Below are 24411 nucleotides of genomic sequence, written 5' to 3'. Positions count from 1 at the left end.
AGAATAAAATAATAGTGGCCACCTTGCAGGAAATCATCCCTGATAAAAGCGAGTGGCTCTGGTGAAGCAACTGGAAAGTCTGAAGTTCAGCGATGTCTCTGAAGTTTTCTTCAACTCTTCTTCACTGGCTGCTAGTTATCCTACATCTGAGAAATTTTTTTCCCCACCTATTTGTAACACCACACTACTTGCATTTCCAAAGTGTCAGGAATGAAAGTGTGGGGTTCATCTTCTTTAACACTCTCTCTGGAAGTCAGGTCTAAGCTTAGTCCTCCAGACTTTCTTCTACCATCATGAAGAAGAGGCAGGCTCTGGCAAAGAAACTCGGTCTGGAAAGAATGTTATTTGCATCATAAAGTCTTTGTAAAGCTGTTTGCTGGCCCTTCTGAGAAGGGAATGGGATAATCAGCAGGTGAGGCATGCTTTCTGACAGGACTTTTATTCTTTATCCCTATGCCTGTGCTACCCCTCATGAATTTTATCTCTTTTTCCGGTGTAATTGCTGATGCAGAAGGTACTGCTGAGCAGCCGAGTCAGCAGGCTGTGCCTGGCTGCAGTTAATAACGGCTGTGCATCACGTTTCTCTCATGCACAAGATGAGAGCATCTAAGCTGAGCTCCTGCTTTATTTATGAAGACCTGGGAGACTGAACGTGCTTTAATAGGAGACTGAATAAATTAAAATACTTGAAAGTCCTGCCTTTTGGTGTCATTTGTTTGGAACTAAGGTTGCAACTCTAGCTTCTTCAGTGTACTCTAACTCATGTAAGAGCCCAGAAATTAGCATGAGCAGCTTGAAGCTCCATCTCCCAGAATGGTTAACATCAGTATTTAAATTTCCTACACAGGTTTGTCTCATATCTCTCTGGCAGATACCTGTTTCTGGTTTGAAATATAAGTGAGAATTTTCTGAACTCCTTTGCACTTATTTTTTTCCTTGACACTAACTTAGAGTGCAAAACCTCTTTTCCAGATTAGAGGCTTTGAAACCGTGTACTGCATCGATAGCATGGGGCACAGCAACGGTGGCTTCGTTGAGCTTGGGCCGTGCCACAGAATGGGAGGAAATCAGGTAAGGAGCTTGGAGGCAAGTCTGAAGGAGAATTGCTTGCTGTGGATGATAACAGGCTGGTTTTCTGTTAAGCCTGTACGTAAAGGCACTTAGGTGCTAGCTACAAAGGTGGGAGTTAGAGATTTTTCCATAAGCATACTGACATTGCTAAAATACAGGAATCTGAAAATATAACTTCAAACACAAACGGTACAAAATTGAAGGCAAATTCATAATCTCTTCTTCAGTGAAGCAGATACATAAGGAGGCAAGAACTGTGTTTTAAAGCAACCATATCACTGCATTAGAACAACTGCAGCTCTTAGCATTGCTGCTGATTCATCGTTTATCTTCGCTTAATAATTCATCCTTCAGGAAACAATCCCCTTACTCACTTTGGCTCAATTATTTCACAAAGATGGTTTGCTCTAATGGAAGTATAAAACACTTTTGTGCAGTAACTCATCTTCCACCACGGGAGACAAGAAATTGAATACAAATTTCTCTCTGCTTCATTTACAAATTAATTGGCAGAGCATATTTACTAATAGATGGCTGCAATCCAAGCTGCTATCGTGTTTGACCTGTATCTTCACAAACGTACCCACACTACCACACAAACACACTGTTCTGTATGTACATCTTTGCTTTTGGTTGGAAAATTTTTCAGCATTTAAAGTCCCTATTTATGCTGATGTAGACTTGAACCAGGCAAGTTTTGTCACAGCAGTGTGAAAGCATGTGCAGGATGATGCTTTTAAAAAATATATTTGGGTTAGCTTAGTAGCCCTTAGAAATGTCTCTCTTATTTTGATATTTAATGAAAAAGTTCCATAAACTACTTTTTTTCTGTTTATGTTACCCCCAAAAACCCTGTAACAATTATTTGCTAAGAAGTAGCTAGGATAATATTTTTGTATCTAAATGCGTACGTTTTATTTCCTCCATGGGTAAAATGCCCGAGTTTACTGTCTTCACATGAAATTACTGTCCAGGACCAAGGACTTCCTGCCAGAGGTTTAGAAAGGTAGTAGATTGTTTGGCCATCAAATCATACAAAGGCTTCTAATCAAACACTTCCAGAAGTCTCCCAAATAGGGATCCCTTTATTTTTATCATTTTTGTCTTGCTAGGTAAGTTTCTTAGCCTTCTAAATCCTACAGGAAAGTTCTCCATGAAACTGAGTGTCATGATAGTAAAAGTGCATTACATCATGTAAAATAAAGAGCCCTCCTGAAAGGCAGCTAAAATACACCAGACAGTATTTTGAATGATGCAATTTCGTAGGTATTTTGAGTGTTTCTGAAGTATTTGTTATTTTGAGTCAACTGTTGAAAAGGTGGCTTTTTTTTTTCCTGTTAGCTTTTCCGAATCAATGAAGCTAATCAACTCATGCAGTATGATCAGTGCTTAACTAAAGGACCAGATGGATCCAAAATTATGATTACACACTGTAATCAGAATGAATACAAGGATTGGCAATACTTTAAGGTATGCAACAGATATACAGCAGAAAAGAAATTATCATTTGCATCCTGGTTTTTTGCACCTTTTTTATCGGTTTATATATATATATCTGAAAATAAAGATCTATGACAAGGTTAACTGAGTTAAGTAGAGTAAATTGTTAATTGCACATTCTTGGAAATCCATGCTTTCTGGGAAAACTTCCTGTAGGGAAGGATGCTTTTGCTAGTAGCTCTACTTGCTGTCTTCTGTAGCACGATCTTTAAGGACAATCTCACAAGGCTGCATGTGCTGCCACAGGTATGTTAGGAATTAGCACCCATCTGGGAGGAAGCAAAGAGTGGATGTCCACTACCAGTGACAGAGTTTCTAAGAGCTTTTTGTGTCATCACCCTTTCTGCTTGTATGCCTTCTATCAAGAAAGTTTCTTTATCTAATGGGCCCTGTGAGAAGATTACTTAACTGGTGAGGTGCATTTAGCAGCTAGGATCAATATTATATCTCATTTTGAGAGGTCTAAATTGAAGTGTTGCTCTGTTTAAAGACAGAGCTTTCTAAGCCTACATAGGAACAGGTAAACATAGCGTTACTCTTTGGCTTTTTGTGTTGCCTTTGCCTTCTGCAGTATTTCTTTTTCCTGCTCATTAGCCGTTTTCTAATAACATGCTCTGTTGTGAATTCTGGGTGTGGCGCCATTATGATGCTATTGCAAAATCTGTGAATTTTTAATAAAGACTTGGAATGTTGGCTGATATACACATGAGGGCTGCTACAGTCTATTTAGTCACTACATTTGTAAGTCCTCTATTAATTCTAGTTTTGAAAGTGTTTATTTTAAAAAATGTCTAAGGTTATATTTCTGTTTATCTCTTAAAAAATAAGACTGAATAGTCTAAGAGTGATGTTATCCTTGGATATAGCGCCACATAACTTGATTCTGTGTCTAAGAAACTCTTCTGTGTTGATTTTTCTTCAGTTTATCTAGCGTATTGCATATTTATTAATTCATTAGCTGGTTATCTGGATTGTGTTTATCTGAAAGATGTAGGCACTGCTGAGTGCAGCGAAATCTGTTTGTTATCCTGTAAGCCACCCTACTTTTTCTGATATTTGCATAGAGCTAGGAAGCATCAAGCACCATAATGCCATTTCCACCCAGCTTTCTTGTGCCATGTAGACAGACAAAACTCTTTAAACCTGAAATTTAAAAATCAGTGAGCAGTGTTTCACTGCCTCACAGCTTCTGTTTTAATATTGGAATAATATATAGCACTTGCTAACTCTCCAGCCTTCTAGTGTGTCCCAGCATGTTACTTGGCTCTTCGCGAAGCGTTTCTTTTATGCAAGAAAGATCCATTTCCTCCACAGTGGTACCAAGTTGTGTAATTGTTTGCTCATTACCACAAGTTATAAGGAAGCGCAGTAGGCATGGTCTGGACTGTAGAACAAAACACTGACTGTCTTCCAGAAGGAAAGAAAAAGGGGAGTGAGAGCGAAAGGACCACCAAGGGTGTGTAACCAAGCAGATACTAGAAATTTGGCACACTCTGCTATGCAATACAGAGGGTATGACCAACTCTTCTAATGAGGAGGATGTAAAGAATGAAATGCTTATGAACTGCTGAAAAATGTGGCCTCATGTAAATGAAAGCCGCCAGGAGACTTTATCTGGTTGGTTGGTTGTTTCTGGAATGAACGTTTGTGTGCCAGTTTAGTGAGTGCAACGTCTGTGCTGCTTGAGTGTTAAGCAGTAGCAGGGCTTTGGTGCCCATAAGCAAACATCCAGAATAGGACTGGCAGTGGTCTGCTTGTTGCTTTTGTTCAGGCATCTGTTCACCTCTCCAAGTAGAGGACCCCTATGTCTGTCTGCACAGCAGGAGCAGGTATCGAGCTGAACCAACATTTGGACATGCACACATGTGCAGGAGTGATGGGGTGATGGAGAAGGTCCCCATGCCATGGGGAGCTGGGCGCATGGGGCAGGGCTGTGGAGCCCCAGCCCAGCTGCAGTGCAGCAGGTTTGCTTCTGCTCCGTTGCTCTTCAGGAGAGATGCAACTGGTCAGTGAGTCAGGGCTGCATCTGGCGCAGGGGGTCAGCAGGCGGGAGAGGAGCTACAGGCCGCTTTGCAAATGCGTGAGACTCGGGCATGGCAGCACAGGAGGTGTGGAAGGAGCCAAACGTGCAAGTCCCAGCCTGAATGTGCTAGGCACAATAGGTCTGCAGTTTCTTAGGCAGCCTCCTGTTGCTCCGGAGGCCAGACTTGCTCTCATACCCTCTTCTCTTCCTTCTACCAGCCAAACAGGGAGCAAAGTTAGTGCTTTTTTTCTTCCCAGTGTGGTTAATGTTGGTGCTGTGCAGTTGCTTTATGTGAGGGATAACCAAATCTGCCCAATGAAGTCAGTGCTCATAGAGCTGTCCTCAGGAGTTCATCTTTTCGTTTGGTTACAGGATGGATGAAAAGGCTGGAAGCATTTTAGACACAGTTTTGCTAATTTTCTTAGCAGTTTGTTGCCTAAGAGAAATGGGAGGCGTCTCAAGTGGACCTACACGTGTCAAACATTTCATAATATGAAGGCTGTGAAAGTCTAGGTTTAACAAACAGTAAAATGAGCATAGAACTGATCTGTTCTGGGACCCTAAACTTGGTTCTGTAAATAGCTATATTGCAGTTGTGAAGAAAATATTTAAAAAAAAAAAAAAAAACAAAAAAAACCACAAAAAACAACACGTGTTCCTGATGGTTTTGTTTTCCAGAATCTGCACAGATTTACTCACATTCCATCAGGGAAGTGCTTGGATCGCTCCGAAGTCCTCCATCAAGTTTTCATTTCAGAGTGTGATTCCAGTAAAGCAACGCAAAAATGGGAAATGAACAACATCCTTAGTGTGTAGACAGACAAAACCTACCTACTGACACATTAATTTGTACAGGACTGAAAATAGCCTGAAAACTGCTGCAATTACTAACTTTGTACAGCTGCGAGCCTCCTGGCTTGGATGAAGGACATAGACGAACTGTGATTATTACAATAACATTATCATCTGCAGTTAATGTTTACAAAACTGCTTTACCTTAAACTCTGTAGATGTTTACATCTTTTTCTTTTAAGATGTTGGTAAATTAATGTGCTGTTAGCTATGTTTCATAGGAACATAGTTAAAAGCGTTGTCGTCGTCTTTGGGATTACACTCAGGGGTCTGAAGGCAGTTTTTTTACACACACTTGAAAAGGTTGGAGTAACCAGATTTTCATAGAACTTGGTGATTATCAACCTGTTGTATATTTTTATTTAATTTTACATCTTACTAAGCACTGCCACAGGTTATTAGCCAGGGTGGCCTTCTCTCACAGTCATGCTGCTTTTTTGGAAGGTGAATTTCAACATATTTAGTGCCTCTTTCATTTCTCTCTTTCACAAGAAAAGCATTTGTTGGAAATTATACGCTGGATTTTTCTGAGCTGTCACCAGGGGTGGGGACCAACTGTACCACCCCATGTAATTATTGTGTTACTGAAGACAAATTTCTGTGGCCAGTTTGGCTGCTCTACTTCGACTGGACACTGTGTACGGTGCAAGGAAGAGCTTAGTGTTGAGTTTAGCGCTAATGTGGTACATTTTGATGGAAGTAAGCACCCTCGTGATTCCAGTTAAGAATTAACTGGATTAATTAATTAAGAATTAAGCACTAACTTTCTTGTTTAAACCATGCCTTACGTTAAAATAATTTTTTAAAAAATAAAATAAAGCTGCACAATTATGTAAAACTTAGAAAGAATCCACTGCTTCATTTATATTGTCATTTTAAATGGAAATCACTTAGAGGTGGACTAAAACTTTTTATTAGGAGAAGACATCCAGCTCCTTAACACATCTACATAATGTTACAAGGACATCTGTCAACTAGTTTGGATGCCAGATTTAGATTTGAAAAGAGAAATGGAAATCCTGAAACCACATTTATTCATACTAATTTTCTTCTTATTTTTGTCATTGGCAACTTTTCCTGAGGGATTACAAACACAAAAGACAACTGCTTGGTGCTATAGTGTACAGACTAGAATGTGAAGAAGTTGTTTCTGAAAAAGTTCTGGAAAGGAGTCGATGCAAATTCCCTTAGGACTCTAAGGGAGTCTCTGAATGAACAGAGAGGTGGAGGAGAAATGACTTATCCTCACTTCCTTATTCCAGATTTTGGGACTGTTAACTGTTGACATCAGTGTACTGATTTCATAAGAGCTATGCCAATAACATGTCACACTATTAAATATGACTAAATACTTCCCTGAAATCTAGAATAGCATTGCATGCAGCTCCCATTGATGTTAACAAGGGTTCTGTATCATATTTGGTGACAGAGTTTGATCTTTATAGGGCTGTCTGCACTGATCTTTTAGTTTGGGATCTTTCCTACTTTCTTTAAACTTCTCATTTATCCTTTTAGAGCTATGAAAAATAGAAAATAAAGGAGGGAGAAACTGGAAAAAAAAAAAAGGAAAATAAGGGTGTGTGCTGGTACTTGTTCCTTGTGTGTATGAAAACTGACTCCATTTTTGTGTGTTGAGTAGATTAATTTAATCATACAACTATGCATAAGAGAAAGAGTGGTGGCACATAAATTGCGCAGGTGTGCATTTTAAATGGGTATTTTGTGCAATTCATTGAAAGCTGATGCTGTATGTGAATATTAATCTGTATGTGAGACTGAAACCTTACAAAACATGAGATCATAAGAAGCTGTTGCTGTAATGACTTTTTCCTACTATAGCCAGCTTGGAAAAAATACTTCCCATATTCTTGCTTTGTAAGTTGATAATATCACTATGCATTTCTACATATTTTATAAATTTGATTTATGCAGATTTTGATACACTGTATGTTTCTGTAGAAATTGTATAAATCTTTAAAAAATTTATTAGGGATAAATCTGGGAAACCTATGTATATCTTACTTATGGGTTGCTTGTTTTTTAGATGAAGTAAATAAAATATTTGAATTTTTGGGTTTACTATACTTTTACAGAGTAAAAATCGATTATTATATTTATAGAAACCCCATATTATAAATCTAGACAACTTCAGTATTACAAACTTACAAATATTAAGTGGTTTATTTCACTTTTTATCTAGGTAGTTTTTGTCGTTATCTGTGAGGACTCAGTTTTTTTTCCAGTGAAGTGAAAAATTAAATTCCCACTGAGAGTTTCCACGTGGACACATTTGGATTTTTTTTATCACCTGACCTGATCTAATTAGGTAGATTTAATATGCTCATAGAAAATGAACTTGAGAATGATTTCTAAAGTAGAACCAAAGGTCAGGACTAGTTGGTAGTGTTTTGGCTCTATATTTTATCTTAGTCCATGTATGTTTCCACCAACAAACATGTTTCAAACAAACTTTTTTTTTTTTCCTGAGAAGGTTGCTTAGCAGAAGAGTATGCAATTAAATCAGGACACGGAAGACACAAGTTCTGGCCTAAGAGCAAGCCTAAATGCTGAAATCTTGCAGCACTTTACAGATGGGATTGTTGTTTCCCAGCCATGTCTGTCAATGCACTTATGTGTGTTCAGATCTTGAAAGGCTCCTTCAGCAAAACCCTGTGGGTGTAGCAGGAGCCGGTTCACATAAGGGAATGCACTTTTATGTACGTAAACAGGGACTGATAGGAAGGAGGGGTCATCTTTCTTCATTATTGGAGATCCTAGCACTAGGAGAACCAACAGCACCCTTTGGGCAGTACCAAAGATGCTGTCCCCATTGATGGCATCCTAGAATCAATTAATTCTCTTTCCCTAATGTCAGTCAGTCACCTTTATTTCTTTACTATCTGCTTCTTCCATACCATCTGCTTCCAAATTGCAGTCCCTAAAGCCAACAGTCAAGATCAACTTACTGCTCTGAAACTAGACCAAGAAGCCTGAGATCTGTTACACTATGCCAGGGATGTAAAAATTTTATGCTTATTTATGAGACTTTCACAAGAAAAGAAAAAACCCACCAGCTGCTTGTAAAAACACAAAAGATGCTTTGCTAGATGTTGCTGTCTATCAAACACAGTTTTCCCTTTAGGTTAAAGAAGGTCAATTTATGCAAGATCCTTAGAGGCATAGGAATTTCAGAGCATGCAGAAGAAATTATCTACACCATTGAACACAAACTGGTTTTTTTTGTAAAAGCATTTATTGTTTGTTCCCTGCTGGTGAGCTTAGATCCATCAGTTGTAATAGGTGAAAAGAAACAGCTCAGGGAAAACAAATGAGCAGTGTTTCTGTTTCTGTTTGTTCTTTTCCTTGCTATAAAAGGCATGGGAATACTAGGTCTTGCTGCGTTCTGAAATCTTATCTTGCTACAGTTATGAGAGCAATCCCTGAGAAGTGTCAGTGGTTATCTTCCAGAGTAATATTTACTTCTTGGGAACATCAGAAGTGGTTGCCAGCATTTAGTCCTCTGGTTGTTGACTTTACGTACCCTACAAGCCTCCTCTGAACTCCTGTCATGTTAGAATGGTAAGTTGCATAGCTTGGCTGACACTGTATAGGAGAGCTCTCTACGTAGAATGAGTCTAGGCAGAAAAAGTGACAAGCTATCAAAAAATGTAGGTGAGTTTGCTCCCTTTGGTTTTAAAAAAAAAAAAACAAACCATAACCCGTGAGTAATTCCTGAAGACTGAAGTCACTTTGGCCCTCCTTTCACTGGGGGGAGCCTCTCGTCATCTTCCCTTGCACGTTGCTGCTGCAAGTGTGTGCATTGTTGCATGCTGCCTCACTCGTCACACCCTCAGCTACCTTAACTCATATGAAGCACAGCAAAAGTAGGAAGAGGTGTTTATGTGGAATACACATCTCATTAACCCAGTTAATGGTTAGTAACCTTTGTTTTTTAAATCTTAAAAACATAGTCTGTTCTTTACACTGAGAAACAAATCAAGTATTCTCCATTACCATGTAACATGGGTCCTGATAAAAAATAAGTGGCCTGCACAACCCTTAGGGTTTTTACCACGTTGCACTGCTCGGTGACTGTTCTGAACAGTAGAGTGGATGGAGACTCTTCAGCAAGGTAGTGGCATAGCTTGTGGTCTGGTGGATCTTAACTGACTGATGAAAAAAAAATGCACGTTCCTTCAGTTAACAGGTCCACAAAGGTGACAAGGATCAAAGCCTGTAAGGAGGTGTTAGAGCGGTTCAAACATCAAGATGAAAAGGTATGTTTGCATGTTAGATCCTTTCTTTTTCTCACTAGTGTACTTCACTGAAAAGAAATACGATTGCTTTAGGGACAAGAACCATGCCTCCTCTGAAGTGGAGTGTAGGTAAAGCAGGGCTGAGGGCTAGGTGAGTCCTGCAGGTCTTGTGAATGCCGTATCATTCAATGTGAAAGTAGAACTGCCTCCAGTGGGCTGCCTGTTCGAACAACGCGGCAATGTTTCTTGTGCAAGACTAGTGTCTCCTGCACAAGAAAGGAGCAGAAAGGTGGGAGAAGCAGCGTAGCACTAACTCATATTAAAACCAAAACAAAGCAAACTAATGCCTGAGATGCGCGTGACAGCAACAGCAGCCATCTGGCTGAGCATCCATGGGGTCCTGAAAGGGGAAGGGGAAATGAATGGAGAGATGGTGTTTTACTTTCCTGGGATGGGCTGCTGGTGGCAGTGTATGTCAGTCCAGAAGGCAGCACGCCCAGACAGATGATAAAGCACAGTCTTCAAATGAAGATGAAGTCCTGCTTGGAATCGGCTTTCTGAGTCACTTGAAGGCACTAGAGTGGAAACAGGAATCAAAAGATGGCTTTTTCCCTTGAAATTTGTGGAAGGAGTTCCCCAGGACAATAGTGTAGGCCAGTATCTTTGAACAAGCCCTGAAATTAAACAGTTGTGGATCTGAATCTTCTGTGCATGGGTGCACGTTCTCTGGGTTAGGCCTGCCACAAGAGACAGCATTAGCATTTACGGGTGACAGCTGGGCCAGAGCCATGAAGGCTGGTGCCTGCATTTCTGAGGGCTGATGGGCAAAAACGTGCCCTCAGCAAGCTGTGCTTCCATGCAGTCAGGGATCTCATCCCCAAAGCCTGCTGGGGAAGCGCCATGTCATGCTGTGGTACGCTTGGGAGACCCCGAGCCCTGCCTGGCAATGGGTGCCTTGCTAGCCTGAGCCTGCAGGATGGCTACACCCTCTCACCAGAGTCCTCAAGGCCATCACGGTTGTCCAACAGGCAGCTACAATTGCAATTTTCATATTTTTATTTCTGAGGCAGCAGAAGCAATGAACAGAAGTAGAACAGGATGAAAGTAGAGGCCTTCAGGAGGATTCTTGTGAATTTATAAGGAGGGAGATTTGGGAAGAGCTGACCAGGAGAAAAAGCACGCCAAGCTCTGGAAGTGATTCTAGTCATACTGCTCTTTCAGTCGCGCTGAGGAATGCCCTGAAGTCCTACATGTCCTGGAGATGCCAAGGAACCTCTAAAGACTGAGCTAATCAACCTGGCGATGGAAGGGAAAGCTGTCTGTCCTGCGGCCTGGGAGTGAAGGTAAGATGGTGTGGGGTGTCACTGAGGAAGACAATTCTGTAACCCTGTAGCAGAGTGGAGTCTGGTTAGTACTGATATTAAAGCTATTGAAGATAAAGTAAAGTTGAACTGGGCCATTCCCAGTTGAGATAGGAACAACTCTGCTTTTTTTTTGCTTGTTACTGTATCCCATTATCATCCGTGTGATTACTATGAGAGGAATGGAGCCCACACTCCTGAACTATCAGGACCCTTTGTCTCTGATGGACAAAGTGGAAAAATATTTTTGACTTAAAGTAAGAACTGAGCTTAACATAAGATCTTAAAAAGTACATGGAGGATCAGACCAAAGCTAGCACAGTAGCCTGTCTCCCTCAGTGGTCAGTAGGATCACTGTGGTCAAGGAGCGCAGGGCAGAGTGAAAGGACAGGGCAAGGATACTTGTCTAACGCTCTCCCTACTTCTGGCAATATACAACTCAACCACTTTCTGAGCTAGAGATGGTATTTTCTATTTAATAGTCCAGAATTTGCCCAACTGCTGTTTGAATCTAGGCAGACTTTGGTCATCCATCACATCTGTTTATGCAAAAAGTTTCAAGGTTTCTGAGGAGGCACTCTGGCTCTTCAGTTCACTCCTCTGCTGAGACAAATCAGTGAGATACAGGAGAATTATGAAGGCTTGTTAAAGGTCTTAATTCCCAAAGGAGTAGTTAGTGCTATGTCAGTGCTGGGTCCAACCAGCCAGGAGCTGGCTTCAAGGTGACAGCACTGACAATAACATCATCACCGCGCATTTTTCAAAGGGCCTTTTAGAAGGATGTGGTCTTGTCCACGCAAATATCGTCCCTTCAGCTCTGCTGGAGAACTGATTTATGGATACAAACTTTACCAATAGATGTTTGGGCCAGGAAACATTGAGAATAGCCACACAACTTACAGGTGAACCACTGGATTTGCTGGCTGTAAAGATTTTTCTGGTAGTTGACTCCATATTCAGTCCTGAAACATCAAGAGCCTCCCCAGCACTGAGGCTGGGGGGGTAGTTGGTCTCAGGATATCAGGATAGTTGCAGCAATGTACACTAATTGGTGCTGGCCTGTGACAATTGCACTGATGAAGAGAAATTTGCATAGGCAGTCAACTTTTTGACTGAGTAGGTCTGAATGTCGTGCACATCCCACAGTTAGCAGAGTTAACGCGTCCCTCAAGGGCTGCGTGCATTGGAGAGCGCAGCAGCGAGCTTGACATCTGGGCTCCGTTACGGATTCTTGACACTGGATTCAAGTGGGATCACGGAAAACAGACGGGGCTGTGATGCGGCTCATGTGAGAGGCCCAGCAATTCTGGAAATGCAGGGGTTGCTGGCAAAACACTTATGTATTTCAAGATGTGGGAAGAAATACAAGCCAAAATAAGAAAGCAAAGAGAAAAACAAATATATGCTAAGGATGGTAAGGCAAGTGAAGCAGGATCAGTGACAGTCACCACCACAGCAAATAATCCATCACTGAGCAGTATGTACTAGATTATGTACCAATGTTATATATAAGATGCCTGTGATGCACTGTTACGAAACAGTTCAATAGATCATTAGCTAATAAAAAACTACTCCATTTTTTCTGATTTTCTCTCCACACCCATTTGCAATTTCTTTAGTGTTATTTGAGTTCTAAAGCCTGTATATACTGCAGTGAGTTCCCAGATCTGTAGCTGTTCTAATCAAGGTTTTCCTTTTGAAAACACGCAAAAAACCCACCAAAACCCAGAAGAGGCATATTTACAGTTCTTCAGACCATAGGTTTTGCTTGGGAAAAATAAGACCAACTTTGTGAACAGGTTTTGTTCTGAGTTGATCTAAGAAAAAGGAAACTTTATATTCCTTTAGGAAGACAGTAGGCAAATACTAAATATTTTTTTGTTCTTAACTCTTTACCTAACAATGCCTAACATGCTATTTGCTTTTCTAGCAAACATCTATTATGTCTCCACAGAATTCTCTATTATAGCTCCAGCATCTCCTCCAGACTAATGTAATGTAGTTTTTTGTCCACCCACATTACCCATGACATAAACGTTAGGCCTGCTTTTTCCCCTTCACATGTGTTGGGGGCGCACGTATTAGCATGTAATACACTTTGTATTAACGCCATATTTCACCTGCTGGTTTTATTATCCTGTCGCTTCAGGCTGCAGGCTGGCTTTGCAGTTCTTCACTGTTAGCTCTCGTCTTTCTTGCAGCACCATCACCACTTTTTTCCAAGTCACTTATGTATATATTAAACAATCAGTAGCCATTAACCCCGTCTCCAAAAATAACCTATGGGATTTCATAGGTGATTTTCCTCCACTGGTGAAACTGATGACTAATTCCTATTCTGTTCCTGTATTTTTAACCAGCCATTTATTCATGCAAGGCCCTCAGTGAAGATTTACTTCTTTTATGAGAAGTAGACCAGACCAGAACTACCTGATCTCCTTTACCTGATTTCTTTGAAGAATATTTACAGGTCTGTGGAGCAGGATTTCCTCTTGTGAAATTGCAAGTCCCTTTTAGTCATTTGTCCAGCAACTCTCGGCTGTACCATGGCTCCTACCACCTTGCCATATGGGCATTGCTGGTCTGAAGTTCCCTGTATCACCACAGAATACTTTCTAAAAATTAGTGTCATGTTTGTGACCTTCCATTCCTCTACCACTAAGGCAGTTTTAAGTGAAAAACTATAAAGTACGGTTCATAGTTCAGCCATTTCATCCTTGAGTTTCCTTAGAACTCTTGGATGAATACCATCTGTCCTGTCATTTTGTTTCAAAAACTTTTACACTTGGATTTGAGACAGATGCTCCACCATGCCTCCTCCATTAAAAAGTTCTGTCATGAAAACTTCCTGAAGCTCCCCTACAAGGTTAAAAAAAAAGTTTTATTTTCCTGAAATCTTCTCTAGGCCTTGCTACTATATCTTGACCATCTATTGTCCCTGGGATGGCTTGGCAAGCCTCCTCGTTCTGATGTGTTTGAAAGTTGTTATTAATCCGTGTGTTTTCTCGCGTTGCTCTGATGCTATTTTTCCCTGCCACACATTGCTCCGTCTGGCCTGTCAGGCTGCAGGTTTCTTCTGGTTTACTGGTTTAGAAACAACTTCAACTTTTTAAAGGCTGTTTTCCTACACTTTATTTTCTCATACCTTGCTCTTTACCAACACCAGTCTTTTTTTTGGTGGTCTTGGTCTGCTTTACTGGGTGATACACCTTTTTTGCTGGACCTCTAATGCAATGTGAGCAGTCACCCTCATGCCTGCAACTATTTTGGGCATCCTTTTTAGTTTTGATTTGAGACAGACCTCCCAGTTCACCTCCAGTGAAAAGTTTCCAATGAGTAATTTCATAAGGTTGTCCGTATTGAACACGGATGTGAAAAACTAATTTAGCTTTTCTTCTATGGCCTTATCTTTTCTGAACGTTCCCGTTAAACTTTGATCACTTACTAGTCCTTTGCAGTGCTAGTTCTTTCAGTGCTCACAGATGGGCGTTATCTGAACCCCCTGACCCGACATACCGTACTTTCTAAAGCTTAATTTTAAAGTAGTAATTTCCACATGCTCTTTTCCATCTGCCTTTAATAGATATTCAACATCCTTATTGAAAAGGCAAAATATTATTTTTAAAAATTACTAGTTATCTTAGTCATGACATCATTCTCAGTTATCGATTAGCTTGATGCAGAGCTTTGCCGTGGCTCATGCTGACATGGCGTGCACACAAAATGATCTGTGTAACGATGTGGGTCAGGCTAGTAGAGCAGTGCAATAGACTATTTTTGCAATGGAGATCTCCAGCAGTTCAGGATATATTTGTAAATGAGATCATAAACACAAGTAACCCACAGATGGCTTTTCATAGAGCATCGTTAGGACGTGGGACAACAGAGTAGCAACATTAGGCAGTTCTGCACTGATTTGTGCAGAAGTTGTGCTAAAGCTAAAGCAGCCAACTAATGCTGAATTAAATTGAACCCAAAAGTCATTTTACATCGCTGAGGAAAATATTAGAAGAGGTCCTTTATTCTGAATTACCTCCAGGTATGCTCTTATTCTGACACAATATTTAAAATTCTGTAACCCATGCAGCTTTCTAGGACACCTGAAGGGTTCTATTTCGTTTCAATTTAAAAGCACTTGAGCAGAAGTAAAAAACATTTCAAATAATCAAACTAGTCAATTTACTCTGATGCTACTGCTCCACTGCAAAAGATTATTTAAATCTGATCAGGAAGACTTTGTGAAGCATCACCATTCTGTTCATTCTGAGAACTGAGGGGAGATGATGGTGAGTTTCTACAGGAAAATTTGAACAGAGTATGCTGAAAACCAGTGAGACCAGCATAGTCTCAGCTACACGCTGTGCCTCTAGCTGGAAGAATTTTTGAGGTAAGGATAAAGGTGCTCTAGGATTGCAGACTCTCTACAGGAGAAAATGTTCTTGAGCACAGGATGTACTGCACACAGAACAAGTGCCTCTCACTTCCAGTTTGCGTCTGCAGCTTCCCAAAATCTGAGCTTGCAAAATGGAGCCATTGATCCCGCCTGTGCCGAGTATCTCTGGCAAGTCCAACATGTAAAACAGCAGCTAATCCTTCTGATACTACTTTAAGCACCTCAGGGGCAGAGGGGGGAGGAAAAAACAGCTCTAGGTTTCTACGGCCTTCAAAGGTCAGTACCCACTTCAACATAAAAATGTTTGAATTGCCTTTACAGTTACCTTATTGTTTCCACACTTTCAGGAATACACAAACTGTTTTTGTCAAGGCTCTTGTTTCACGAAGTGCTACATGATCTTTAACCTACCACAGTGATATTTACCATGGCTATAGTACTGAAACCACTTTTTCATCTTAGACATGTACAGTGACTGTATGCAAATTTATTTCAGTTGTTGGGAGACACTTTGAAAACAAAAAAAAAAAGTTGGAAGCCTGCCCTTTATAGTACTTAATATTTTAGACATTAGATGTTTTTCAGTGCTGAGCTTTCAAAGGCTAGTAAAAGCTATTGCCTAGTATTTATCTCAACAAATTAAACTTAAGCTATTAGTTTAGCTGTGGGATCTCCAACTCCCCACTTGCAAATATTGTTAGATATCTAGATTTAGACTTTTAAATATACTAAAGGTTAAGTGAAAAACTGAAAAGCAAGAAACAGGGTAACTAACTAGTGAGTTATCACGACAAACAGGAACCTAACAAACAGGAGCACATGTTCTTTGCTAATACCTCCTCTTTTCTGCAGGAACCTATTGGCACATGTGGAGATAACATTCCAACATTTTTCATGCTGTTCTGCAAGCTGTGTATTTTATGAGAAGCTGCTAATACTGAGGCCGGGGGGAGAGGGAAGGAGTAGGGAACATCTGGAAAGACATACCTCTAACCACAGCTGTCTTACAGCCAACTTTCCTGTCCTGATATGGACAGCAGAAAAGGCCAGAAACCCTGAGCTCTGGGAGAGAAAGTTCCAAAGAATCATTACCAGCTAGTAAACCAAGACAAAACTTTTAAGACCTCTGCTTCAGTGGCAGGGGGCGGAGTCCAGGAATATCAACAACTTCAGTACTTATAATTTGAGATTTTTTTTTTTTCACTCAGAAGGTGTTGATACAAGGAAATCCTAGCATAAGGAAAACATCAATTACCACCAAGGGTAGTGTATGGGGGAGAGGGAATTGTGGTTAAAGAGCAAAAAAAGTTTAAAATCCAGTATAAACTTCAGGAGTTAGCACAAGACTTGCCAGTCTTGCAGTAACAGCAGTAGCCCAAGAACAATGCAAAGCCTTATCCTGCACAGGGCTCCAGCATGCCAGGAGCGCCCAGCCTCTCAGAAACACCAAGAATACAACAATAATCATGTACAACATTTTATTACAAAATTGTTAAAAAAAGTAATACAATGCAATATACTACAAAATATAAGATCAGCTATTAAGCTACCTCCTTTGTTTTACTTAGCTATAAAGAAACACCTGGCTATCAATCAGTCACTGAATTTCAACAAAACCATTAAATATGCAGAAACATTCCACAACTTTTTCTTTTTTTAAACCAAACTGTAGCAGCCCTCGGCTACTACTTACATTAAAAATAGAGGTCTCCCTACAAAGAACCACATTACCTATACACAATTCTGTACAGATTTTTATACTGAAGCTAACAATGAGCTGCACTTGAGTTCACATTCTTAGCAAAATATTGGATTTTGAGCATAAATCTTTACAGCAGGACATTCATTTATTCCTCATCCTCCTCTTCTTCCTCCTCTTCATCATCTTCCTCCTCCTCCTCTTCTGGTTCTGCTTTCTTCTTAGATCCTGCAGGCCTACCTGGGCCCTTTTTTCCTGTGTCACTCTTGCTCTTGGCACGATATGCTGCAATATCCTGCAAGAAAAATGCTGTTTAGTTGCTGGCAACGTAACTCTGAAGACAAATTTGTACTGCTTCAATAATTTAATAACACTATACTGTGCAGATCAAATACAGTGTTCGCGGAAAAGCGGGGTTTCAACCTTGGGACTTTCACACTTACTTCTTTTGGCAAGAGAACGCATGACCCAGACAGTTGTAAGAGTTTTATGACCGCAGTGCTTTGAAGTACGACTGTGTGTTTTACCAAGCAAGTGACCTGCTTTCTGGAAGCAAAGCATGCTACTGGTAAAACCTCTAGACACGTAAAAACCACATCCAGGTTCACTGTAAGGGTTCCAGATACCTCCCACACCACACCTTTCCGTGCATTCTGAAGCCTGACAACGGCTGACATAAACACTTGGAATTATCAACAATATATGGTTTAGGTGCAAAACCAAAGTCACACATCTACAGTGACCTCTACAAATTTAACCATTATTTTATCACTTTCACTGTACCTTTTCATATTTCTCCTTTAGTTTTGCAGCCTTCTGTTCATATGGCTGTTTATCTTTGGCCGACTGCTCAGACCACATTTCACCTAATTTCTTTGCTGTATCTCCAATAGACAAGCCAGGATGATCATTTTTGATTTTTGGACGGTGTTCAGAACAGAAAAGGAAGAATGCAGATCTAAAATGACAGACAGTGATTAAAATTAAGTGTCAAGACTATTAGAATTTTTTTTTTTTTTTTATCATAGAAACACTCACGGTGGTCTTTTAGGAGCGTTGGGGTCCTTTTTCTTTCCCTTCTTCTCGCCTTTGGGAGGAACATAGTTTTTCATCTCCCTGTCATAACGAGCTTTGTCTCCTTTAGCCATTTCTTCAAACTTTCCTTTTTCCTTGCTAGACATTGTCTGCGGAGGGGAGAGGAGAAGAGTCTGGATCAGATAAAGCGCCTGGTGACCCAGTAACGTCTAAGCAGCAGCTGCTCCCGAGGATCTTTTCCCGGCAGCCCGCGGCAGGGGCGGGGGCGGCCCTGCTCGGCTCGGCCCGGCCCCGCTCACCTTCCACCGCTCCGAGCACTTCCGCGAGAACTCGGCGAAGTTGACGGAGGAGTCCGGGTGCTTCTTCTTGTGCTCCTCGCGGCAGGTCTGCACGAAGTAGGCGTACGAGGACATCTTGCCCCGCGGCTTGTTGGGGTCGCCTTTGCCCATGGCGAGGTCGGCGGCGGGTCCCTGCGAGGCGGCAAAAGGGGAGAGGCGGCGTATGGGCGGGGCCGCGCCTCGAGCCGCTCCCGCCTCCCGCCCGCCGGCGCCTTCCCGCCCGAACACGCCCCCCGCGGCCGCCGGCCCCTCCCCCGCCGCAGCCACCCTCCCGGGCCTCAGCACCGCCCGCCGCCAGGCGCCTTCACCCGCCCCCGCGGCGGCTGAGGCAGGCGCCCCGCGCGCCGCCACCGCCCGCGCCCCGGCCCTCCCTGCTGGGGCCGCCCGCCGCCCTCCCCGCGCCGCGGCCCCACCCGCCCGGCGGGAATTCCCCCCTCAGCCCTGGGCGCGCCGCCCGCCCCGGGAACCCCGCGCTCCCTCCGCGCCCGGCACCGGCGGCGGCGCACCATCCTTCCCGCTCCCCCTCGGCGCCCTCCCGCTGCCCTGCGGCCCCCGCCGGCGGGGGCTGCGCGGGGCCTTGCCTGGCTGGGCGGCGGCGGCGTAGGCCTTGCTCCCTCCGCAGCTGCTGCGGAATGGTTTCCCGGCGGCGCACTTACAGCCTCTTGTTTTCCGCAGCCCTACCCGCCACAGCAACTTGGCTCGCGGCACCCGGGGACCCGCCCCCCGCCGCAGCGGATTGGCTGCCGCGCCCGTTCAAACTGCCTGCGGCGCCGCCCCCTCGGGCCGGAGCCGCCGGCGATTCGCTGGCTGCCGTTCCGACGTCAACGGCCGAGCAGCTTCTCGGCTAGGTCGAGCGCGAGGGGGTCGTTAGCGCTCATACTCGTTGGAACCGGTTGGGGTGAGGATAGTGGAGGGGGCGGAACTAACAGAGCTGGGCGGCGATTGGGGGAGAGGGACGGTTTAAAAAACCGCGGGGGCGTCCGCCATTGGCCTTGGGGGGCTGTGCGCGGTTTGATTGGGCGGAGCGGGATGCTGTAGCGTGGTTTAAAAATACAAAGGGAGGGAGGAGGGTTGGTGGGGCGGGTAGAGCTGGGGGAGCTGCGGTAGCGGGTGGGCAAGGTCCGGGACAAGCCTCTGCCGGCGGTCTCCTGTCCCGGCCTGGCCGCTGGAGAGTGTGGGTCCCCCTCGGCGCTACCTTTCTCCTGCCCGGGGCGGGGGGGCAGCCGGGGAGGGCTGCGGCGGTGAGCGCGACCCTCCCTGCCTCCCTCTTGGGGCGGGGGCGGCGGGCCCGCGGCTCCCCGAGCCCGGCGGGCAGCAGCCGCCGGCTGTAAAGCTGGGCTTTAACCTCAGTTGTGCCGCCCGAGCGAGCCCCGCTCCTGGCGGGGGGGGATGCTGCGGGGCCGGGGACGCAGCGGCCCTGCCCTCGCCCCGAGCCGAGCCGCCGCGGGGTAACGGCCCGGGCGGTGCCTGCTCCCCCTTCTCTCCCCTCCAGCCCGGGGCTGCGCGGGGTCAGCCCGCGGGAGGAGGGCTCGGGGCACTGGGCCCGGCTTGCGGCACGCCTGGGGCGGGGAGAGGCCTGGCGTGCCCGGGAGGGAAGGTCCGGCTCCTCCTCCGGCTGGAGGGGTGTAAGGGCAGAGCCCGCGGCTGGGTGCCAGGGCCGGGTGTTCCATCTCACGCCGGACTAAAAGCACGGGCGCTGGGAGGGGAAAGTGTCGCCTCTCTCTGTGTGTTGTTCTCCCTGTAAAGCGACAGCCGGGGCGGGGGAAAGGCCGGGAGCAGGACTCGGTCGGAGATGTAGGGCCCGTGGTTTGCGTTACCGCGTTCAAGTGAACCCAGCGGTGAATCCCTTTCGGTTTGGGGATAAAACCGAAGTTTCCAGACATTTAGTCTATTTCATTGTGATTTGACCATAGTCTACATGATACGGGTTTTGCTGATGTTGGATTTCTTCTCTCTGGTTATTTTCATCCAATTCTCTAGTTAACATCAGTTTGGGTAAATATTGTTGGTACTCTAAGCAGTTTCTAGCACTCTTGCTTTTTCAGATGTAGTTTATAGCACTGGTGAAAAGCAGGTTATAACTTTGCTTACTGAAGATGCCATGCCTTCAGTAGAGTTTTAATCATGTTAACCTAGCTCAATGATAAAAAAAAACACACAGCCCTTTAAAAGGCAACAGCAAGTATCCCTAAACTGTCAGAGGGTATTGACTAGTTGCAGGTGTGAAAGCAGTCAATGTCTTGGTCTCCAGAGTCTTCCCCATTCCAGATTTGCTCAGCGTAAGGAGCATTGAATAAGAAGCACTTATCAGGTCCGGTCCTTCAAGCTCTCTTCTTTTTTTTTTTTTTTTTCCTTCTGATGAGGACATGTTCACACAGAACAGTTCACTAATATGGTAGTAAATGCCTCCTTTATCCCTGTTTCATTTTAAGCTTTATGTGTTTGCCCAAACTGCAGCCCTAAAAGACATAACGTAAACTGGGAAAAGTTACTCAAAATCTTCTGTGAAGAGAGGGTAACTGGGAGGTAAGTTGACAAAGCAATGCAGAGATACGTATTCCCTTTGAAGATGTCAAAGCCTGTCAGAAGCCAGTTACCCGGATTCTTATATGTGCTAACTTCTGTGGCTATTTCTTTTGATAGTGTTTAACCTACAAACAAAGCTTACACTTATCTTCTAAAATAAACATTTACACAGGGGATATTCCATGTTCCAGTTTTGGCTCTTTATTGCTGTAAACCATTCCACTACTTCTCGGTAGCAAATTAATGTTCTCAGTTCTGTGGTACTGAATTCTGTGAAGCCCTAGCCACTTTGCAAGGAGTTGTTTTAATTTGTTACATAGCTTTAAAAATGCCTTTACTTCATATGTTCCTTGGAAAGCACTATTTTGCTTGGTGAATTATGCTGCCAGATGGGTTATTCATTCAGTTTGTGGTAAACCACCTGTATATGACAGTTTCTTGCGGAGTGTTTTCTAGTTAATAAAGTAGTTTTGTAACAGATGGTAGAATCTTACAATACTAGCGTGTGCTGGATGAATCATAGTACAGCCATTAGTATCTCTGGTGTAAAACCATTCTTTGTCCACCAGACTTACCTAGAGCTCTCCATATGACACCAAACAAACTCATAGGTACCTTCTGCTTGTTTATAGCCATATAAAAATGTAAGTTAATTCAATCAAAATCAGTTTGACTTCTGCCTCCTCACAGTTGAAAGAACAATGAAGTGGTCCACTAGTTTTCAGGAAACAGAGTTTTCTCAATGTTAGTGTTTCTAAAATAGCAAGTTGTGACCTCTGGGAGTTTGTCACTGAAAAGTTATCAGGATGGATACAGGCACCAGAAATTATTTTTAACAGTTGAAAGGAGAAAAGAATTTTTCTCCTTTTACCCTTCCAAATCCATTCTCTGTCAGTTCTTGAAGAAAAAAAAAAAAGCTTTATCTAAGTTTATTATTGACATTTTTACTCTTCCTTTTGTTCATGGAAAAAGTTACTTTGGAACAGTCTTTGGAAATTATGGGATATAATTGCAGTGAGGCTTCCTCTGTTCCATCTGTTTTCATATCTGGTCTAAGAATATGAAGAAAATTATTGTGGAAAAGCAGGTAGGGTAAGAAAGTGTAATTACTGCTATGGGAAAAAAATGAGACCTGCCTTTCAAATGATTTAATCAAATGTTTTAAGAAGGAAATTAGGTTCTTTGTTGTTTTAAAGATATTCTTTTTCTAGATTATCTTCTCTGAAAAAGCTTTTGTACATTAAATATATACATAAGAGGGTTATGTCATGCGATGTCATGCAACATAGAGCAGCATAAGAAACCAAAGTTGTACTCTTTAACATCTGTCTGTCCTTCAACAAGGAAGGCAGTACTGAAAATTTTCCACGCTTGAACATGACACTGGAAGCTTTCCACAGCAGCGCTGATGCTGAAAGCTCCACACAAGAATGCCCATGTTAGAAACTTGTCAGTCCCAAAGCCATGCCTTCCTCCCAGCTCCCTCGTGCCTGCAAAAAGCGCTTCTCTGTGTGGCTGGTTCCACAATAAGCTGTCACCATTTTTTCATTACACCATGCTGTTCCTTTTCAGACAAACCCACAATTCTGCCTCGAGAGATTCAGTCACTGTTACTCTCCTAAAGCAGTGATCTGTGCAGTATTGACTTCTTTCCATCTTCGTGGTTAATTTATTAACCACATATGGATGACAGTTGTGGGGAAGAAGCATAAACTCCACGACTTGAAGCTCACTTCTGCTTGAAAAATTTAGCTCATGGAGTGACTGTTAAGTTTTATAGCTCCCTGGCTTTGAGCCCTTTTGAGTTTCTAATCTGCTTTACAATTACAATTTTGGGTGCTATCATTAACTTCACTTAATCTTCAGTAAACTGCATGTGAGGAAAGAGAAGCAACATAGTGACTAGAAATGCTGGACAGAAGGAAGATAAAAGACCAGGTGGGTAAGACCAGGCTGCAGAGCTGAGAAATGTATTTAAAGAAAAGTATATGTCATGGACAACAAAAATGTGTGATTGGAGTGATAATACTTTACATCATAGTGCATCTCTTGGCTTCTGTGGGCAGCCTCTCTGGATACTGGTGTCAGTGTGGACAAAGCAAGCGAAGAAAGTAACAAAGACTTCTTATTTGAATTAACGTTTCCATCAGCAGATCCATTGCAACAGATACAGTTCAGCTGAGGAAATTGCAAACTACAGTTGCATGACCTTAACTCTGACCAAAGTTTCATTCTGGTGTAAGTGTATTATATGGTGACACTGTCAGTTTTAATTCAGCCAGTTGGAAGAAGCAGCTCTACTGTCTCTCCCCAGAGACTATGCTATTACCCAAATACCTGCACAGAATATGCCTAATGTAGCCTTAATGGCAATAAAATTCTGCTTCAGAAAGTGATCATTCTTGATTGATTACTGCTGAAAGGGTCTCTCTTACGGACCTGAGAAGTCAGTGTTTACCGTATGAATGATGAAAGGAAGTTACAGCTGCTCTCAATTTTAATGTCACCTGACTTCTCTAATAGTGATGCAAGATGTTAGAAGAAAAAGCAAATTTAGCTTTAATCAGCGATTTTTTGTTATAGAAAAGATTAAAATCCAAGACACAAAAAGCATTTAAACAGGTCACTGCTTAAAAAAACCCTTTTTAATGTGACTTACAAAGTCTACAGACAGCAACTATGTTTTTTGGCCTATTTAATGTGAGCCTCTCATACTAGATATATGGTAGGAGCTTTAGGATGAAAAGCAAAACCAGAACTACCTAGGCTACTGCTTACCTAAATTCAAAACAAAACTTATTTTACTGGAGTGTTCCAGTTATAAGCAGTTACTTTCTTTGTACTTTGATAAAAGCTTATATAACTGCAGCTGCCCAAAAGTTCGCAAAACTGATATTTCTGTCCATATTTTAAAGAATTGCATTTAAGATTAATACATTAATACTTCTCCCATTTTTATGTTATTTTTTACATATAACATGCAAATAATATGTATTGTATAAAAATGAAATCTATTTACCCTTTAAACATTACAGTTGTATTATATGTGCTATTGTAAATCCTGCATAACCAGTTAAGCAGCCTGTAGGCAAACAGCAGCTGTGTTACACCAGGCTGGTTTAGTCTGAAAGCTCAGGAACTCATTTTGACTTTGTGCTGTGTACCAAATACCTAAAACAAAGGCAGCCTACATTAGACACTGCCCGGGACAGCTGCAGAGCAAAGACTGAACTGCAGCCGTCATATGATGGGAAATAAATACAAGAAATCTCTCGTGGTACTAAGGCAGATAATATTAGGAACTCCAGCTGTTCCTGGTCATAATAATTTTTAACTGTACTTTTTCAGTCTTAATTT

At 42.6% G+C, this 24411-nt stretch overlaps 2 protein-coding genes across 4 annotated transcripts in view; one reads left to right on the top strand and one right to left on the bottom strand.

Annotated features, from left to right (window-relative positions):
* Positions 1 to 7444, top strand: part of GALNT7 (polypeptide N-acetylgalactosaminyltransferase 7) — a 74824-nt gene extending 67380 nt beyond the window's left edge. For all 3 annotated transcript variants that reach the window (XM_068403154.1, XM_068403155.1, XM_068403156.1), the window contains exons 10-12: positions 973 to 1071; positions 2413 to 2541; positions 5273 to 7444. In XM_068403154.1, the coding sequence (XP_068259255.1) occupies positions 973 to 1071; positions 2413 to 2541; positions 5273 to 5410 (366 nt within the window). In that variant the 3' untranslated portion in view covers positions 5411 to 7444. The remainder of the gene's footprint in view (positions 1 to 972; positions 1072 to 2412; positions 2542 to 5272) is intronic.
* Positions 7445 to 16920: 9476 nt separating this feature from the next.
* On the bottom strand, positions 16921 to 19236 carry HMGB2 (high mobility group box 2). The gene is made up of 5 exons (XM_068403551.1): positions 19110 to 19236; positions 18490 to 18660; positions 18194 to 18339; positions 17939 to 18113; positions 16921 to 17450 (listed from the first exon to the last, which is right to left on the bottom strand). Exons 2-5 carry the CDS (start codon positions 18637 to 18639, stop codon positions 17304 to 17306), a joined length of 618 nt encoding a protein of 205 aa, XP_068259652.1. The 5' UTR covers positions 18640 to 18660; positions 19110 to 19236; the 3' UTR covers positions 16921 to 17303.
* Between the last annotated feature and the right edge of the window lie 5175 nt (positions 19237 to 24411).

This window comes from Nyctibius grandis, chromosome 6, assembly GCF_013368605.1.
Source record: "Nyctibius grandis isolate bNycGra1 chromosome 6, bNycGra1.pri, whole genome shotgun sequence".
Lineage (NCBI taxonomy): Eukaryota > Metazoa > Chordata > Aves > Nyctibiiformes > Nyctibiidae > Nyctibius > Nyctibius grandis.
The sequence above is the reverse complement of the archived record's forward strand: the minus strand, read 5'-3'. Positions and strand labels throughout refer to the sequence as shown.

Coding starts and splice junctions, on each gene's coding strand:
- HMGB2 (XM_068403551.1), bottom strand. CDS start 18,639: ATGGGCAAAGGCGACCCCAACAAGCCGCGGGGCAAGATGTCCTCGTAC. Junction 18,340..18,489: donor AGTGCTCGGAGCGGTGGAAG/GTGAGCGGGGCC, acceptor TCCCCTCCGCAG/ACAATGTCTAGCAAGGAAAA. Junction 17,451..17,938: donor TAAAGGAGAAATATGAAAAG/GTACAGTGAAAG, acceptor TTTTTCTTGCAG/GATATTGCAGCATATCGTGC.